Source organism: Choloepus didactylus, chromosome 9, assembly GCF_015220235.1.
Source record: "Choloepus didactylus isolate mChoDid1 chromosome 9, mChoDid1.pri, whole genome shotgun sequence".
NCBI classification, from domain to species: Eukaryota; Metazoa; Chordata; class Mammalia; order Pilosa; family Megalonychidae; genus Choloepus; species Choloepus didactylus.
Window position 1 is genome coordinate 56,971,026 of NC_051315.1, and position 14,731 is coordinate 56,985,756.

The window sequence follows — 14,731 nt, forward strand, 5'->3', positions numbered from 1 at the left end:
TTATTGGCATACAGTTGTTCATAGTATCCTCCTACAGTCTTTTATTTCAGTGGGGTCAGTAGAAAATGCCCCCCTCTTCATTTATGATTTTTATTTCTATCTTCTTTTTTTTCTTTTTCAGTCTAGCTAATGGTTTGTCAATTTTATTGATTTTTTTCAAAGAATCATCTTTTGTTTTGTTGATTTTCTATTATTTTTCTGTTCTCTATTTCATTTATCCCCACTCTAATTTTTGTTATTTCCTTCCCCCTGCTCACACTGGGCATAGTTTGCTATTCTTTTCCTAGTACTTCCAGTTTTAAGGTTAGGTTTCTTTTTTAAGGTACACATTTAAAGCTATAAATTTCCCTCTCAGCACTGCCTTTGCTGCTTCCCATATGTTTTGGTATGCTGTATTTTTTTTTTTTTTTTTTTTTTACAAAGAAAAACATTTTTAATATTTTTAAGTAGTTTTATCTTCTAGATTATATTTTACATTTATTTTGCAACAGTCTTTTTTTCTTTAACAGTATAACAGTATAACTATCTTTCTTATCATTTTTGATGGCTGCACGTCATTCCATTGTAGTATTTATTATTATTTATTATTTTATTTAATCAACACCCTGAGGGTGGAATTTATGTTGTTATCAATCTTTAGCTGTTATAAACATTTTTTTTTAATCTTCATTTTATTGAGATATATTCACATACCACGCAGTCATACAAAACAAATCGTACTTTCGATTGTTTACAGTACCATTACATAGTTGTACATTCATCACCTAAATCAATCCCTGACACCTTCATTAGCACACACACAAAAATAACAAGAATAAGAATTAGAGTGAAAAAGAGCAATTGAAGTAAAAAAGAACACTGGGTACCTTTGTCTGTTTGTTTCCTTCCCCTATTTTTCTACTCATCCATCCATAAACTAGACAAAGTGGAGTGTGGTCCTTATGGCTTTCCCAATCCCATTGTCACCCCTCATAAGCTACATTTTTATACAACTGTCTTCGAGATTCATGGGTTCTGGGTTGTAGTTTGATAGTTCCAGGTATCCACCACCATGGTATGCTGTATTTTTAGTTTTCATTCCCCTCAAGTTATTTCCTAATTTTCCTTGAGATTTCCTCTTTAACCCACTGGTTGTTTAAGAGTATGTTGTTTAATTTCCACATATTTGTGAATTTTTCATTTCTCCCTCTAATTGATTTGTAGCTTCATTCCATTTTGGTCAGAGAAGATACATTACATGATTTCAATATTTTTTTTTAATTTATTGAGATTTGGTATGTGACTTAAGTTATGGTTTGTCCTGGAGAATGATCCATGTGCACTAGAGAGGAATGCATATTCTGTTGTTGAGTGAAGTGTTCAAAATATGTTAGGTCTAGTTGGTTTTGAGTATCATTTAAGTTTTGTATTTCCTTATTGATCTTCTGACTAGATGTTCTATCCATTATTGAGAGTTTTTTATTAGAGTTTCCTACTACTAATGTAGAACCATCTATTTCTCCAGTGTTCTGAATTCACTAATCAAAAGCCATGATCAACAATTGGCCGTGACCACCCTTGGTCTTGGAAAAGAATATTTTATGTCCCATTTTGTCACCAGTGAGCTAGTGAGGGTCTGGACCCCATTGTAGCCTCTCACGAGAGTGGGGGAAGGATACTGGTAATTGCTGCACATAGAGGGCAATTTACTGTTTTTTACTATAATTTACCCTGCCTGCTCCTCCTGCTCTTCCCTAGATGCTGTAAAATGTTGTACCGGCCTCTGGAGTTTCAAAATAGTTCTTTCAGACAATTCCAGCCTGTTTAATATTTGTTCTGGTTAGAAGACCGAATCCTGTAGCTACCTACTCCACCATTTTCCCATGTTCCTCTCTGTTCCAGTTTGCTAATGTTGCCATTATGCAAAATACCAGAAATGGATTGGCTTTTATAAAGGGGGTTTATTTGGTTACAAAAATACAGTTCTAAGGCCATAAAATGTCCAAGGTAAGGCATCAACAATAGGGTACCTTCACTGGAGAAAGGCCATTGGCATCCGGAAAACCTCCGTTAGCTTGGAAGGCATGTGGCTGGTATCCACTTGCTCCCAGTTTGCATTTCAAAATGGCATCCTCCAAAATGTTGCTTTTGGGGCATTTTGTCCTCTCTTAGCTGCAGCTCCTCTTCAAGATGTTGCTCTCAGTTGCTCAGAGGTCCTTCTGTCTGTGAACTCCTTAATACGACTCCAGTGATTTAATTAACATCCACCCTGAATAGGCAGGGTAACACCTCCATGGAAATTATCCAGTCACACATTTCACTCACAGCTGATTGAGTCACATCTTCATGGAAACACTCAAAGAATTCCAATCTAGTCAACACTAATACATTTGCCCCCACAAGACTGCATCAAAGAACATGGCATTTTGAGGGACATAATACATCCAAACCAGCACACTCTCACACAACAGAAATTTATTGTCTCACAAATCTGGAGGCCAAAATTCTGAAATCAAGGTGTCAGCAGGGGCCATGCTGCCTCTGAAATATGTAGGAAAGAATCCTTCTTTGCTTCTTCCTAGCTTCTTGTGGTTTGCCCATAATCCTTGGCATTCCTTGGCTGCAGCATTTCAATCCTTGCCTCTGTTGTCACATGGTGTTCTTCACTGGGTCTGTGTATCCACATCTCCCTTTTCTTATAAGAACACCAGTGTGACGTCATCTTAACTAATCACATCTTCAGAGACCCTATTTCCAAATAAGGTAACACTCACAAGATAGGTGTTAGGGCTTGCGCATATCTTTTTGGGGGACACAACTCAACCCATAACTGTCATCATAGTTGGGTGCATGGCTCCCCTTCCACCTTTTGTATGGACCATGGCCAAAATGCTTCTTTGAGGTTGATTTTACAAATATGGCCATCACATAGACACCAGTTGCAAATTCAAGGTCGAGGAATGAATACAGAGCCTCCACAGCCCTCAACACAGGACACAGGCTTAGAGAGAGTTACCCGGCTAGTCACAGTTGAAAAATAATCGTATCTCTGCAGCTGAGGACTTCAAGGTAGTTTAGTGAAATGAAGTTTATATATCAAATATCTGCTTTTGTATCCATGTGTTTATTCCAGACCAGTCTCTCTGAGGACAGCATTTTGGGGCTCATCCTACACATAATATATTTACTCTATGACTTAATGTTTCAGCCCCACTCGGAAAAATACGGTTTCATATTTTCATGATCTTTCTCCTTAACAGTAAGTAGTTTGGACTTTCTTTCTGTGCAGAGTATAAGGAACACAAGGCTGGAAATTGGGATATGTGGGTTCAAAGGATGACTACCAGGACATTAGACCAGATGACCTCTGAAACCATGTGGTTAAAAATATATATATTCAGTGAGTCTATGAATTTGAGTGAACTGGTATACATCAGGGATGACATTCATTCATTCCACAATTACTGCATAATTACTCTCAGCTAGGTACTGTACTAAGTCCTATGTATGTGGTTGTGAATGAAGTAGACATGAGGTACTTGTCTTCATGGCTTACCTCTCTTCACAAGTGCCAGCTCTGACTGGTCAGGATTGTCTGGATGGCTGTGTTGAGAAGTACTCTGAGACTTGATAAGGATAACAACTGCCATGGGCAGCATTTGTCATTCTTGGACCAGTCATTCCAAGTCTTTGTGCACAAATGGGGCATAGACAGTAATGATACTCTTCTTAAAGGAGCACCACCAAACTACTTCCTGAATGTCCACAGCCCGACCACATGGTGCCCAGCACCCTAATGTTGTTTGAAAACAAGTCCCTCATCTTTCTGATGGAAGGCAAAGAGCTACATAAATCGAGGGACAAAAAGGTGACGGCCTTATAGGGACCATTGTTCAGGTGATACTTTAACAAGAACTTAACCATATTCTACATCATTCTGGTATTGAAGAGAGAAGTTCAAGAAATGCATGACTGATCCCCAAGGTGACTTTACTGATTGAGAAGTCAACCCTTTTCTCTGTTTAACCCACATAAAGTATCCTTGCCTATGTTTCACAATTTCTGGCTGATCTTTTCAGCAGTTTGCTACTTAAACTGTATTAATCTGTCAATCACTGCTAAATTCTGTTTTGCACAGCTGACTGTGGTGCTATCACACTCTTTTGTATACTAATGCATTTAATAGTTGTTGTGGCTTTGAAAGGCTGCCAACACAGAGGAACAGCTGAAAATGCTACTGCCCAGCAAAACTGTCCTTTTCTTGATCTGCCTGCAACTATGATTTGTAATTTTTGTAATCTGGATTCCTTGCTGGTCTTACTGCAATCACTGGTTTTCAATAACATATTTCTCCCAACGTACTTTTTTGCCAGTTCTATTATTGGATTTTCCAATACATGCTGAGTAAGGGTCTAGACCAGATCATTAACACTACGAAGCTTCATGTGAAAGAACCTGTAAGAAGCCTCTAGTCTATTACTGGATAAAAGGCAATCAAGTAATATTAAATAAGTACAGGGAAAATGCAGATTTAACTGGGAGGAAATGTGGTATTGCGGGTAGACACATGAAAGTTCAAATTCTAGTACGGCCATTTACTGTGTGACCTTGGATAAGTTAATTAACTTCTCTGAACTTCGTTTCCTTTACTGTAAAGTAGACACAGGTATACCTACTTGCATAGTTATAATAATATTAATAAATATAAAACATAGGAAAAGTATTTGAAATATGGCAGGCACTCTGTGGTTAATATTTTTAGTAATGCTGACTATATTTTAATGCAAAATTATTGAAATATATTCACATAACATACAGTCCTTCAAAGTGTACAGTCAGTTCTTCTTGGTTGTGCATTGATCACTCCAGTCAATCTTTGAACATTTTCATTCCTCCAAAAAATAAAATAAAAATTAGAATAAAAAAGAACATCCAAACATTCCATTCCACTCTTCCCCCCATTGTTCATTTACTTTTTTTTCATACCCAGTCATTGTTTTTTTAACTTTATCAAAAAACTAAAAAAAAATTTCAAACAAAAACAAAAGAATAAGGAAAAACAAATAACCTAAAATAACTACATTGCTTCCAACATATTCCTACCCTACCCCAAGAAAGTAGAGACTATTACCCAACAAAGGAATAAGAAAAACAAATAACTTAAAATAACTGCATTTCTGCAAACTTGTTCCTTCCATAGGTCCCAGAAATTAACAAACCATAGTCATTCCTGAGCATTCCCAGAACAATAAGTTTACCCTCAACAACTTATTAGATTATCGTTCCCCCTTCACTATTTGCTGTCTGTTGTTAGGTCCCCTACATTCTACAATATAAACCATTTATTTTACATTTTTCACAGCGTTCACATTAGTGGTAACATACAATATTTCTCTTTTTGTGCCTGGCTTATTTCACTCAGCATTATGTCTTCAAGGTTCATCCATGTTCATATGTTTCTTGATATCATTCCTTCTTACTGTGCAATAGTATTCCATTGTGTGTATGTACCACATTTTGTTTATCCACTCATCTGTTGAAGGACACTTGGGTTGTTTCTATTTCTTGGCAATTGTAAATATTGCTGCTTTGAACATTGGTGTGCAGATATCTGTTCGTGTCACTGCTTTCAGATCTTCCGCATATATACCGAGAAGTGCAATTGATAGATCAAAGGGTAACTATATCTAGTTTTCTAAGGAAGTGCCAGACTGACTTCCAGAGTGGCTGAACCATTATACAGTCCCACCAACAATGAATAAGAGTTCCAATTTCTCCACATCCTCTCCAGCATTTGTAGTTTCTTGTTTGTTTAATGGCAGCCATTCTAAATGGTGTGAGATGGTATCCATTGTGGTCTTAATTTGCATCTCTCTAATAGCTAGTGAAGCTTAATGTTTTTTCATGTGTTTTTTGGCCATTTGTATTTCCTCTTCAGAGATCTGTCTTTTCATATCTTTTGCCCATTTTATAATTGGGCTGTCTGTACTCTTGTCATTGAGTTGTAGGATTTCTTTACATATGCAAGACATCAGTCTTTTACCATACATGGTTTCCAAATACTTTTTCCCATTGAGTTGGCTGCCTCTTCACCTTTTTGACAAATTCCTTTGAGGTACAGGAGCTTTTAAGTTTGAGGAGTTCCATTTATCTATTTTTGTTGCTTGTGCTTTGGGTATGAAGTCTAGGAAGTGACCTCCTAATACAAGGTCTTGACGATGTTTCCCTACATTATTTTCTAGGAGTTTTATGGTACTGTCTCTTATATTGAGGTCTTTAATCCATTTTGAGTTAATTTTTTTGTAGGGTGTGAGGTAGGGGTCCTCTTTCATTCTTTTGGATATGAATATCCAGCATTCCCAGCCCCATTTGTTGAATAGACTGTTATGTCCCAGTTCACTGGTTTTGGGGGCCTTATCAAAGACTGTAGATCTGGGGGTCTATCTCCAAAATTCTCAATTTGATTCCATTGATCAATATATCTATCTTTATACCAGTACATGCTGTTTTGACTACTGTGGCTTTATAATAAGCTTCAAAGTCAGGGAGTGTAAGTCCTCCCACTTCGTTTTTCTTTTTTAGAATGTTTTTAGAAATTCAAGGCCTCTTCTCCTTCCAAATAAATTTGTTAACTAGCTTTTCCAAGTCTGCAAAGTAGGTTGTTGGAATTTTGATAGAAATTGCATTGAATCTGTAGATGAGTTTGGGTAGGGAATTGACATCTTAACAACATTTAGCCTTCCTATCCATGAACAAGGAATATTTTTCCATCTTTTTAGGTCCCCTTCTATTTCTTTTAGTAAAGTTATGCAGTTTTCTATGTATAGCTCTTTTACATCCTTGGTTAAGTTTATTCCTGGGGACTTGATTTATTTAGTTGCTATTGAGAATGGTATGTTTTTCTTGAGTGTCTCTTCAGTTAGGTCATTTCTAGCGTATAGGAACATTACTGACTTATGTGCATTAATCTTGTATCCCATTACTTTGCTAAATTTATTTATTAGCTCAAGTAGCTGTGTTGTCGATTTCTCAGGGTTTTTCAGATATGAGATCGTATCATCTGCAAATAATGATGGTTTTACTTCTTCCTTTCCAATTTGGGTGCCTTTTATTTCTTTGTCTTGCCGGATTGCCCTGGCTAGCACTTCCAGCACAATGTTGAATAACAGTGGTGAAAGCAGGCATCCTTGTCTGGTTTCTGATCTTAGAGGGAAGGCTTTCAGTCTCTCACCATTGAGTACTATGCTAGCTGTGGGTTTTTCATATATGCCCTTCAGCATATTGAGGAAGTTTCCTTCAATTCCTACCTTTTGAAGTGTTTTTTATCAAAGAAGGATGCTGGATTTTGTTGAACGCTTTTTCAGCATCTATTGAGATGATCATTTGATTTTTCCCTTTTGATTTGTTAATGTGTTATATTACACTGATTGATTTTCTTATGTTGAACCATCCTTGCATGCCTAGAATGAACCCTACTTGGTCATGGTGTATGATTTTTTTTTTTTTTTTTTTTTTTTTTGTGTAAATGAACTTTTATTACCTACAAATCATGCACAAATGCCTCTGAAATAGTTCTTGAAATAAACTAGACCCATTCTGGCTTATTCTGTTGGCATAATTCAAAGGTCAAAATTAAGGTCTTTTTCTATTAAGCCAAGATGTTTCCTGTGAGATACAAACTAAACCCTAGTTTTGCATACAGCAGGCTATTGACTTAGGTTAATTTTATCATAAGACTTGTCATTACAGTTAAAGGAAGGCAGAGGCACACTAACAAGAAGTCACCAACAGAATACATTTTAATTTGAAAGCAATCACTGTTTATTAACTGACCAGATTATAAAAGTAATCATAGTAGACACCTTAGTTCATCCTTCTAATAAGCCTATTGATCTGGTCTTCCCTGTTGCCAGCATCTCCCCCTTCTACAAAATGGGTGGTCTTTTTCTTCATCCCCCCTCTGGGAGATGATAATTTGAAGGGCCACAGGAAGTTGTTTGCTTCTTTGAAGCGTTTCCCAACAGTATAGATCTCATGAATCAGGTCTTCCATGCAGATGATGCCTTATTTACCAAGCGATCGTGCAATCAAAGAGTTATCTGTCTAGGCAATCTGCTTCTTATTGATTTTGCCGTAACCACGCTTATGGATTAGTTCGTTTACTGACTTCAGGTTCGGGTACCCCCATGCAATATATGGTTCCACAATCCTCAGCATGTTAATTGAGGCCTTGTTGAGCTTAACAAATGTGCCACTGAAGATTTGGCGAAGGTGAAGAAGTTGCAACACTTTTCGGACCTTTGGGCTCACGCCATTGATACCTCTGATCCTGATGACAAATGCCAATTTGGGTTCCGCAGGTACATAGAAGTTGCCAGCTTTTCTTGCCATTCTAGCCATTCGAATCTCAGTTCTGTACATTTGCCTATATTCCTTATGATAGTGCTTGGCTTTTTCATAGATAAGCTTCCTCCTTGCCTTTCGGAGCATCTTTTGGGCAAACTTCTTTCTCAAGCGCTTGATCTTCAGTTCGGCAAAATTCCTTCGCTTTTTCTTGAGGGTTTCCGGCACAGCCGGCACCTTCTTCTTCTTCTTCTCTTCGACACCCTCCATGGTTCCAGCCGGAAAAGAGCGTATGATTTTTTTTAATGTGTCTTTGGATTCGATTTGCAAGTATTTTGTTGAGAATTTTTGCATCTATATTCATTAGGGAGATTGGACTGTAGTTTTCCTTTCTTGCAGCATCTTTACCTGGTTTTAGTATTAGAGTGATGTTAGCTTCATAAAATGAGTTAGGTCGTATTCTATTTTCTTCAGTGTTTTGAAAGAGTTTAAGTAAGATTGGTGTCAGTTCTTTTTGGAAAGTTTGGTAGAATTCCCCTGTGAAGCCATCTGGCCCTGGGCATTTATTTTTGGGAAGCTTTTTGATGACCAATTGGATGTCTTTGCTTGTGATTGGTTGGTTGAGGTCTTCTATTTCTTCTCTGGTCAGTCTAGGTTGTTCATGTGTTTACAGAAAATTGTCCATTTCCTCTACATTATCCAGTTTGTTGGCATACAGTTGTTCATCTTATCCTTATATATTTTTTCAAATTTCTTCAGGATCCGCAGTAATGTCGCCTTTCTCATTTGTTATTTTGTTTATTTGGGTCTTCTCTCTTTTTGATTTTGTCAGTGTAACTAGGGGCTTGTTAATCCGTTGATGTTCTCAAAGAATCAATTTTTGGTGCTATTTATTCTATTGTTTTTTTTTTTTTTGTTTTCTATGTCATTTATTTCTGCTTTAATCCTTGTTATTTCTTTTCTTCCACTTGGTCTAGTATTAGTTTGCTGTTCATTTTCTAGCTTCTTCAGTTGCTCCATTGGTTCTTTGATCGTAGCTCTTTCTTCCTTTTTAATGTATGCATTTAGAGCTATAAATTTCCCCCTCAATACCACCTTTGCTGCATCCCATAAGTTTTGATATGTTGTGTTCTCATTTTCATTTGTCTCTATATATTTAGCAATTTCTCTTGCTATTTCTTCTTTAACCGACAGATTGTTTAGGAGTGTGTTGTTTAACCTCCAGATATTTGTGAATTTTTAAGTCTCTGATGGTTATTGACTTCTAATTATGTTCCATTGTGATCAGAGAATGTGCTTTGAATAATTTCAAATTTTTTTTTAATTTTTGAGGCTTGTTTTATGGCCCAGCATATGATCTATTCTGGAGAAAGTTCCTTGAGCACTAGAGAAGAATGTGTGTCCTGGTGATTTGGGATGTAATGTTCTATATGTATCTCTTTAATTCAAATTCATTTATCAGATTCTTTAGGTTTTCAGTTTCCTTATTGGTCTTCTGTCTGGTTGATCTATCTATAGGAGAGACTGATGTATTGAAGTCTCCCACAATTGTGGAAACATCTATTGCTTCCTCAGTTGTGCCAATGTTTGTCTCATGTATTTTGGGGCACCTTGATTGGGTGCATAGATGTTTATGATTGTTATTTCCTTTTGTTGAATTGTCCCTTTTATTAGTATATAGTGACCTTCTTTGTGTCTCATAACATCCTTGCATTTAAAGTCTATTTTATCTGAGATTAATATTGCTACTCCTTCTTTCTTTTGGCTGTAGCTTCCATGGAATATTTTTTTCCATCCTTTTCCTTTCAATTTCTTTGTGTCCCTGTGTCTAAGATGAGTCTCTTGTAAGCAATATATTGATGGTGCATATTTTTAAATCCATTTTGTCTATCTATATATTTTAATTGGGGAGTTTAATCCATTCACATTCAGTGTTATTCCTGTGAAGGCATTTCTTGAATCAGCTATCCTATCCTTTGGTTTATGTTTGTCAGATATATTTTTTCCCCTCTCTATTTCCTTTAACATACCCTTACTAAATTTTTTTAGTTCTGAACCCTTCTCAATACCTCTCTCCTTTCTTTGTTTCTCTGCTGGTAGGGCTCCCTTTAGTATCTCAAGTAGGGCAGGTCTCTTGTTAGCAAATTCTCTCAGCATTGGTTAGTCTGTGAAAAATTTAAGCTCTCCCTCAAATATGAAGGAGAGCTTTGCTGGATAAAGAATTCTTGTTTGGCAATTTTTCTCTTTTGGAATTTTAAATATGTCACACCACTTCCTTCTTGCCTTCATGGTGGCCGCTGAGTAGTCACTGCTTTAGTCTTATGCTGTTTCCCTTGTATGCGGTGAATTGTGTCTCCCTTGTTGCTTTCAGAACTTGCTCCTTCTCTTCAGTGTTTGACAATCTGATCAGAGTATGTCTCAGAGTGGGTTTATTTGGATTTATTCTGTTTGGAGTTCATTGGCATCTATGATTTATGTATTCATGTTGTTTAGAAGGGTTGGAAGGTTTTCCCCAACAATTGCTCTGAATACTCTTCCTAGACCTTTACCCTTCTCTCCCCTTCTGGAACACCATTGATTCTTATATTGGTGCACTTTATGTTGTCCATCGTATCCCTGAGATCCATTTCTATTTTCTCGATTTTTTTCTCCATTCTTTCTTTTGTACTTTCACTTCCCATTCTGTACTCTTCCACTTTGCTTATTCTTTCCTCAGCTTCCTCCAATCTAGTACTGTGTGTATCCAGAATCTTTTTAATTTGATCAACAGTTTCTTTTTTTTCCATAAGATCATCTTTTTTAAATTTACTCTTGCAAATTCTTTATGCTTTTATAGGATCTTCTTCATGTCTTTTATATCCTGTGCCATGATGTTGTTGTTTGTGATTACTTCTTAGATTAATTGCTCCAAGTACTGTGTCTCCTCTGATTTTTTGATTTGGGCATTTGGGTTATCCATATCTTCTGCTTTCTTCATATGCTTTAAAATTTCCTATTGTTTTTGGTCTCTTGACATTTGCTTATCTTGATAGCGTTCTTTTAGGATATGCAGGCTTATTTGAACAATTATCTATAATTTGTTAGAGCTACAGCTTGGTGGAGTGTACTTTCCCTGACTTACCAGCAGATGACACCCCGAGCCACCTATTACCCTCAAGCCATTTCTCCACACCTTTGTCTGTGCGAGTTGGGTCCAAATCTTGTGAGGGTCCAATCAGTGCACCAAATTTCTGTATGTAGTTGGTGCAGCCAGCCCTGAAGGTGGGAGGTGTGCCCTGCGCAGTTAGGGAGGGAAGGCGGCTTTAAGCTCAAATATCCCAGCCATTCCTGGAGACTTAAAGCTGTTGCACGAGTCCAACCCTTTGGCTCAGGCTCCCTACAGTCACTTTCTGCCATGGGCCCACAAGTCCCTGGGATTGGTGTAGGGCCCTTGGGACTTCTGTGCGGGACCCCGCCTCCAAGCCATGCCCTCCGTGGAGGTAAGACTGCGCAACATCACAGGCAGGACATTCCCAGCCGGCTGAGAAGATGGCTGAATCGGGTGTGGTAATTTCCCCCTTCTGTGGACCTCCACTCTCCTAGCTCCGGGACAGTTAGCTGCGGTAGTGTGAAAGGCGGGTGCCAGGGGAATGGAAAGCACTCCCCACCATGCTCGACTGCACAGCTCTTACTGCTGGATCTGCAGCCACTTTTGGGGTTTTAAAACTAATTTGTCTCCAAACACCAACCCTCGGTTTCTCCCTACCGCAGCATGACTGCTGTATCCCCAGGAGCCTCACACACTCATTTCCAAACGCAGACTCTTGGTTTCACCAAGCGCACAGTTCCTGTGGATTTAGCGGAACTTGTACAGCCCGTGCAATGCTGGAACTGGTGTTCTGGAGCACTTTCTGCCTTTTATCTAGTGTTTTTCATGGAGAAGTATTTTGCTCTGTCTCTCCTAGTCTGCCATCTTGGATCCTCTCCCTCTCATATACTTTCAACTATATTTTAATAATTTTAGTTATTTATTAGTATTATTAACTGTTTCTAAAAGTGGTAGAATTACTAGGAGTATGCAATTTCCAAGACTTGGGTTTCGACTTACATCCTAAGAGTTAACGAGGACTCCATGGTGTCCTTTACCCACATCTGGTAAGGTGAGTGGGTAGGACCTTTTGTCAGGTGCTGCCTCCTCCTTGCTGTCTTCCTCAACAAGCGTCCCTCCATTCGTTGTGTAAAAGGAACTCTGTGGGCTGTCAGGCCCACAGTCTGGCCACTCATGCCCCACATCACAGCCATACCCAAGAGAAGAAGAAACCTCCAAGCGAGAGGGAGCATGACACAGATAATACAAAGACAGCCCAGAAACAGAGGGAAACCCTCTAGCCTCTGCTCACTTGACACCCTTGAGCCCAGAGCTGTCTGATGCTTGCTGTAGCCTAAAGATTCTGTTTTCTCCGTCCACCCACCAGCTCTCAAGAGGCTCCGGGGGAAGAAGCAGAAGGCAATAAAGCTGCATGGTAGAGCCATGAGCCCCCACCTGTTTTTAACTTCCAGTAGGTGGGTCCTGACAACTCTTTGCTGTAACAAAAGATCCTGATTAGCTGACTGGAATTTCTAAAACCCAATTCACCAACAGTTCAACTGGTAAAGCTTAATGGATAGACCAGTTCAGTCAAGCAGCAACCAGTTTATTTGTTCCTCTGCTCAGTTAGGCCCCTAGAATGTTCATATTGCAAAGGATGTTAATGATCAACTAATTAATCATAATCTTAAAATGAGAACACTGAAGCTTAGTGAAGTAAAACAGAACTTGGGTGAGGACACACTGTAAGCAGTGATGCCTAAGCAGAAGCCTTCTCAGTTTTACATTTTATTACCAAAGAATATAGTTTATTTAGGTTTTATTTAAATTCTTCTAGTGTGTATGTGTGCGCACACGTGTTTTAAGGTTATTTAAGAAATGAGACTGGAATTGTCCCTTCTCTGTCAACTATTTCTAGTTTTTTTTTTCACTCTGGAAAAATCACTTCCTGAATTTGGGAGCCACATCACAAAAGGGTACAATGAACATAAAAGTTATATTACAAATAATGAAAGGAAAAGCAAGTGTAGCATCTATGGCACCGTGGTAGACTCACCAGGAAAAATCTGCAGGGTCTTTGTTTCAATGAAAAATTTTTTACCCCAAGCTTGGGGTTTTCCTACCCCAAATTGTACAATTCTCAGGCTCCAGAGAGCTTGGATTTACTCTTAGAGGGGCAGTATGGTTTAGAGGAAATGCTTTGGAGTCAGACTGACCTGGTTTCAAATCCCCTCTGTCATCTACTAGGTGGCTGAGCCTGGAGAAATTATTTAAGAAATCCGTACATCTGTCTCCATCTATAACATGCAAACAGTGAAACTGATTTCTTACTTCTTGTGAGGCTTAAGCAAGGTAATGCAGGGAAAGCTTTTGGTTTAGAGCCTGGCCCAGAGGAAACCTGCAATAAATTGTACTTTGTATTATGGAGGGAGGTTGTTTGATATAATCCTTAAGGCCATGGGCTCTGCAATCAGATATATCTAAATTCAAATTCCTGCTTCATAGTGCAATACCTATTGTGTTATCTTGGGTAGCTTAGTCTTTCCGAACCTTAGTTTCCTCACCTTTAAAAGACAGGTGATAAAACCTATCCAACAGAGTTATTTAAGACTCATTGTAAAATGATGTAAAGTGCTCAGCAGAATGGCTGGCTGCTTTTGGCTACAAGTAACAGCAACAACAAAAGTTCAAAATGGCTTAAAACAGTGGCTTTCAAACTTATTCACAAGAAGTAGATTTTACATTGTTATTCAGTTCATATTTACATATAATCACAGGACTTTTGTGTGAATGAAATTCAGTAATATGACCAAGCTTCAAACAATGTTCTAAAGTGGGAAAATAAAGAGTACAGGATCTGAATTCAGGCTTTCCTGGTAAGCACTGACATCTTGGGGTGCCACACTCTTGTGCTTTTCCTCAATCCTTCATTTCATTTTGATTCACTTGATTCCATTTTTAGAATCCCATAAAGTTTGGAAACAGAAGAAACCTTACCCAAACTGGCTTTGATCACATGTTCATTTTGACCTTAATGTTACTTGATACTTGCAATTGCTGCTGCCAGACTTATTCAGTAATCATCTCCATTTGGTTTAGGGCTGCACCAGAGACTGGTCTGAGTTATTATTATTTTTTTTTAAATAACTCTACCTTAATTTTCCCAGCTTATGGATCCATTAGTTTACTGGAAATTCTACCTAAACAATAAGCCAGTTTCCTCTGTGGTCAATTATAAGTTTTGGTTTCTTGAGCGGGCATTCTACATGAGGCATAGAAACATTATAGGAAAGATTATTCTCTTACTGACCTTTATCATTCTGTGGCAAATTCAATTAATAA

General features: G+C 38.1%; 1 protein-coding gene and 1 pseudogene across 1 annotated transcript in view; both read right to left on the reverse strand.

The window, feature by feature from the left end:
• Positions 1–2,416: 2,416 nt before the first annotated feature.
• Positions 2,417–14,731, reverse strand: part of STK39 (serine/threonine kinase 39) — a 382,860-nt gene continuing 370,545 nt past the window's right edge. Inside the window, exon 19 of the mRNA XM_037850139.1 lies at positions 2,417–4,871. Within this exon, the coding sequence (XP_037706067.1) occupies positions 4,802–4,871 (70 nt within the window). The 3' untranslated portion in view covers positions 2,417–4,801. The remainder of the gene's footprint in view (positions 4,872–14,731) is intronic.
• LOC119544659 lies at positions 7,777–8,607 on the reverse strand (annotated as a pseudogene).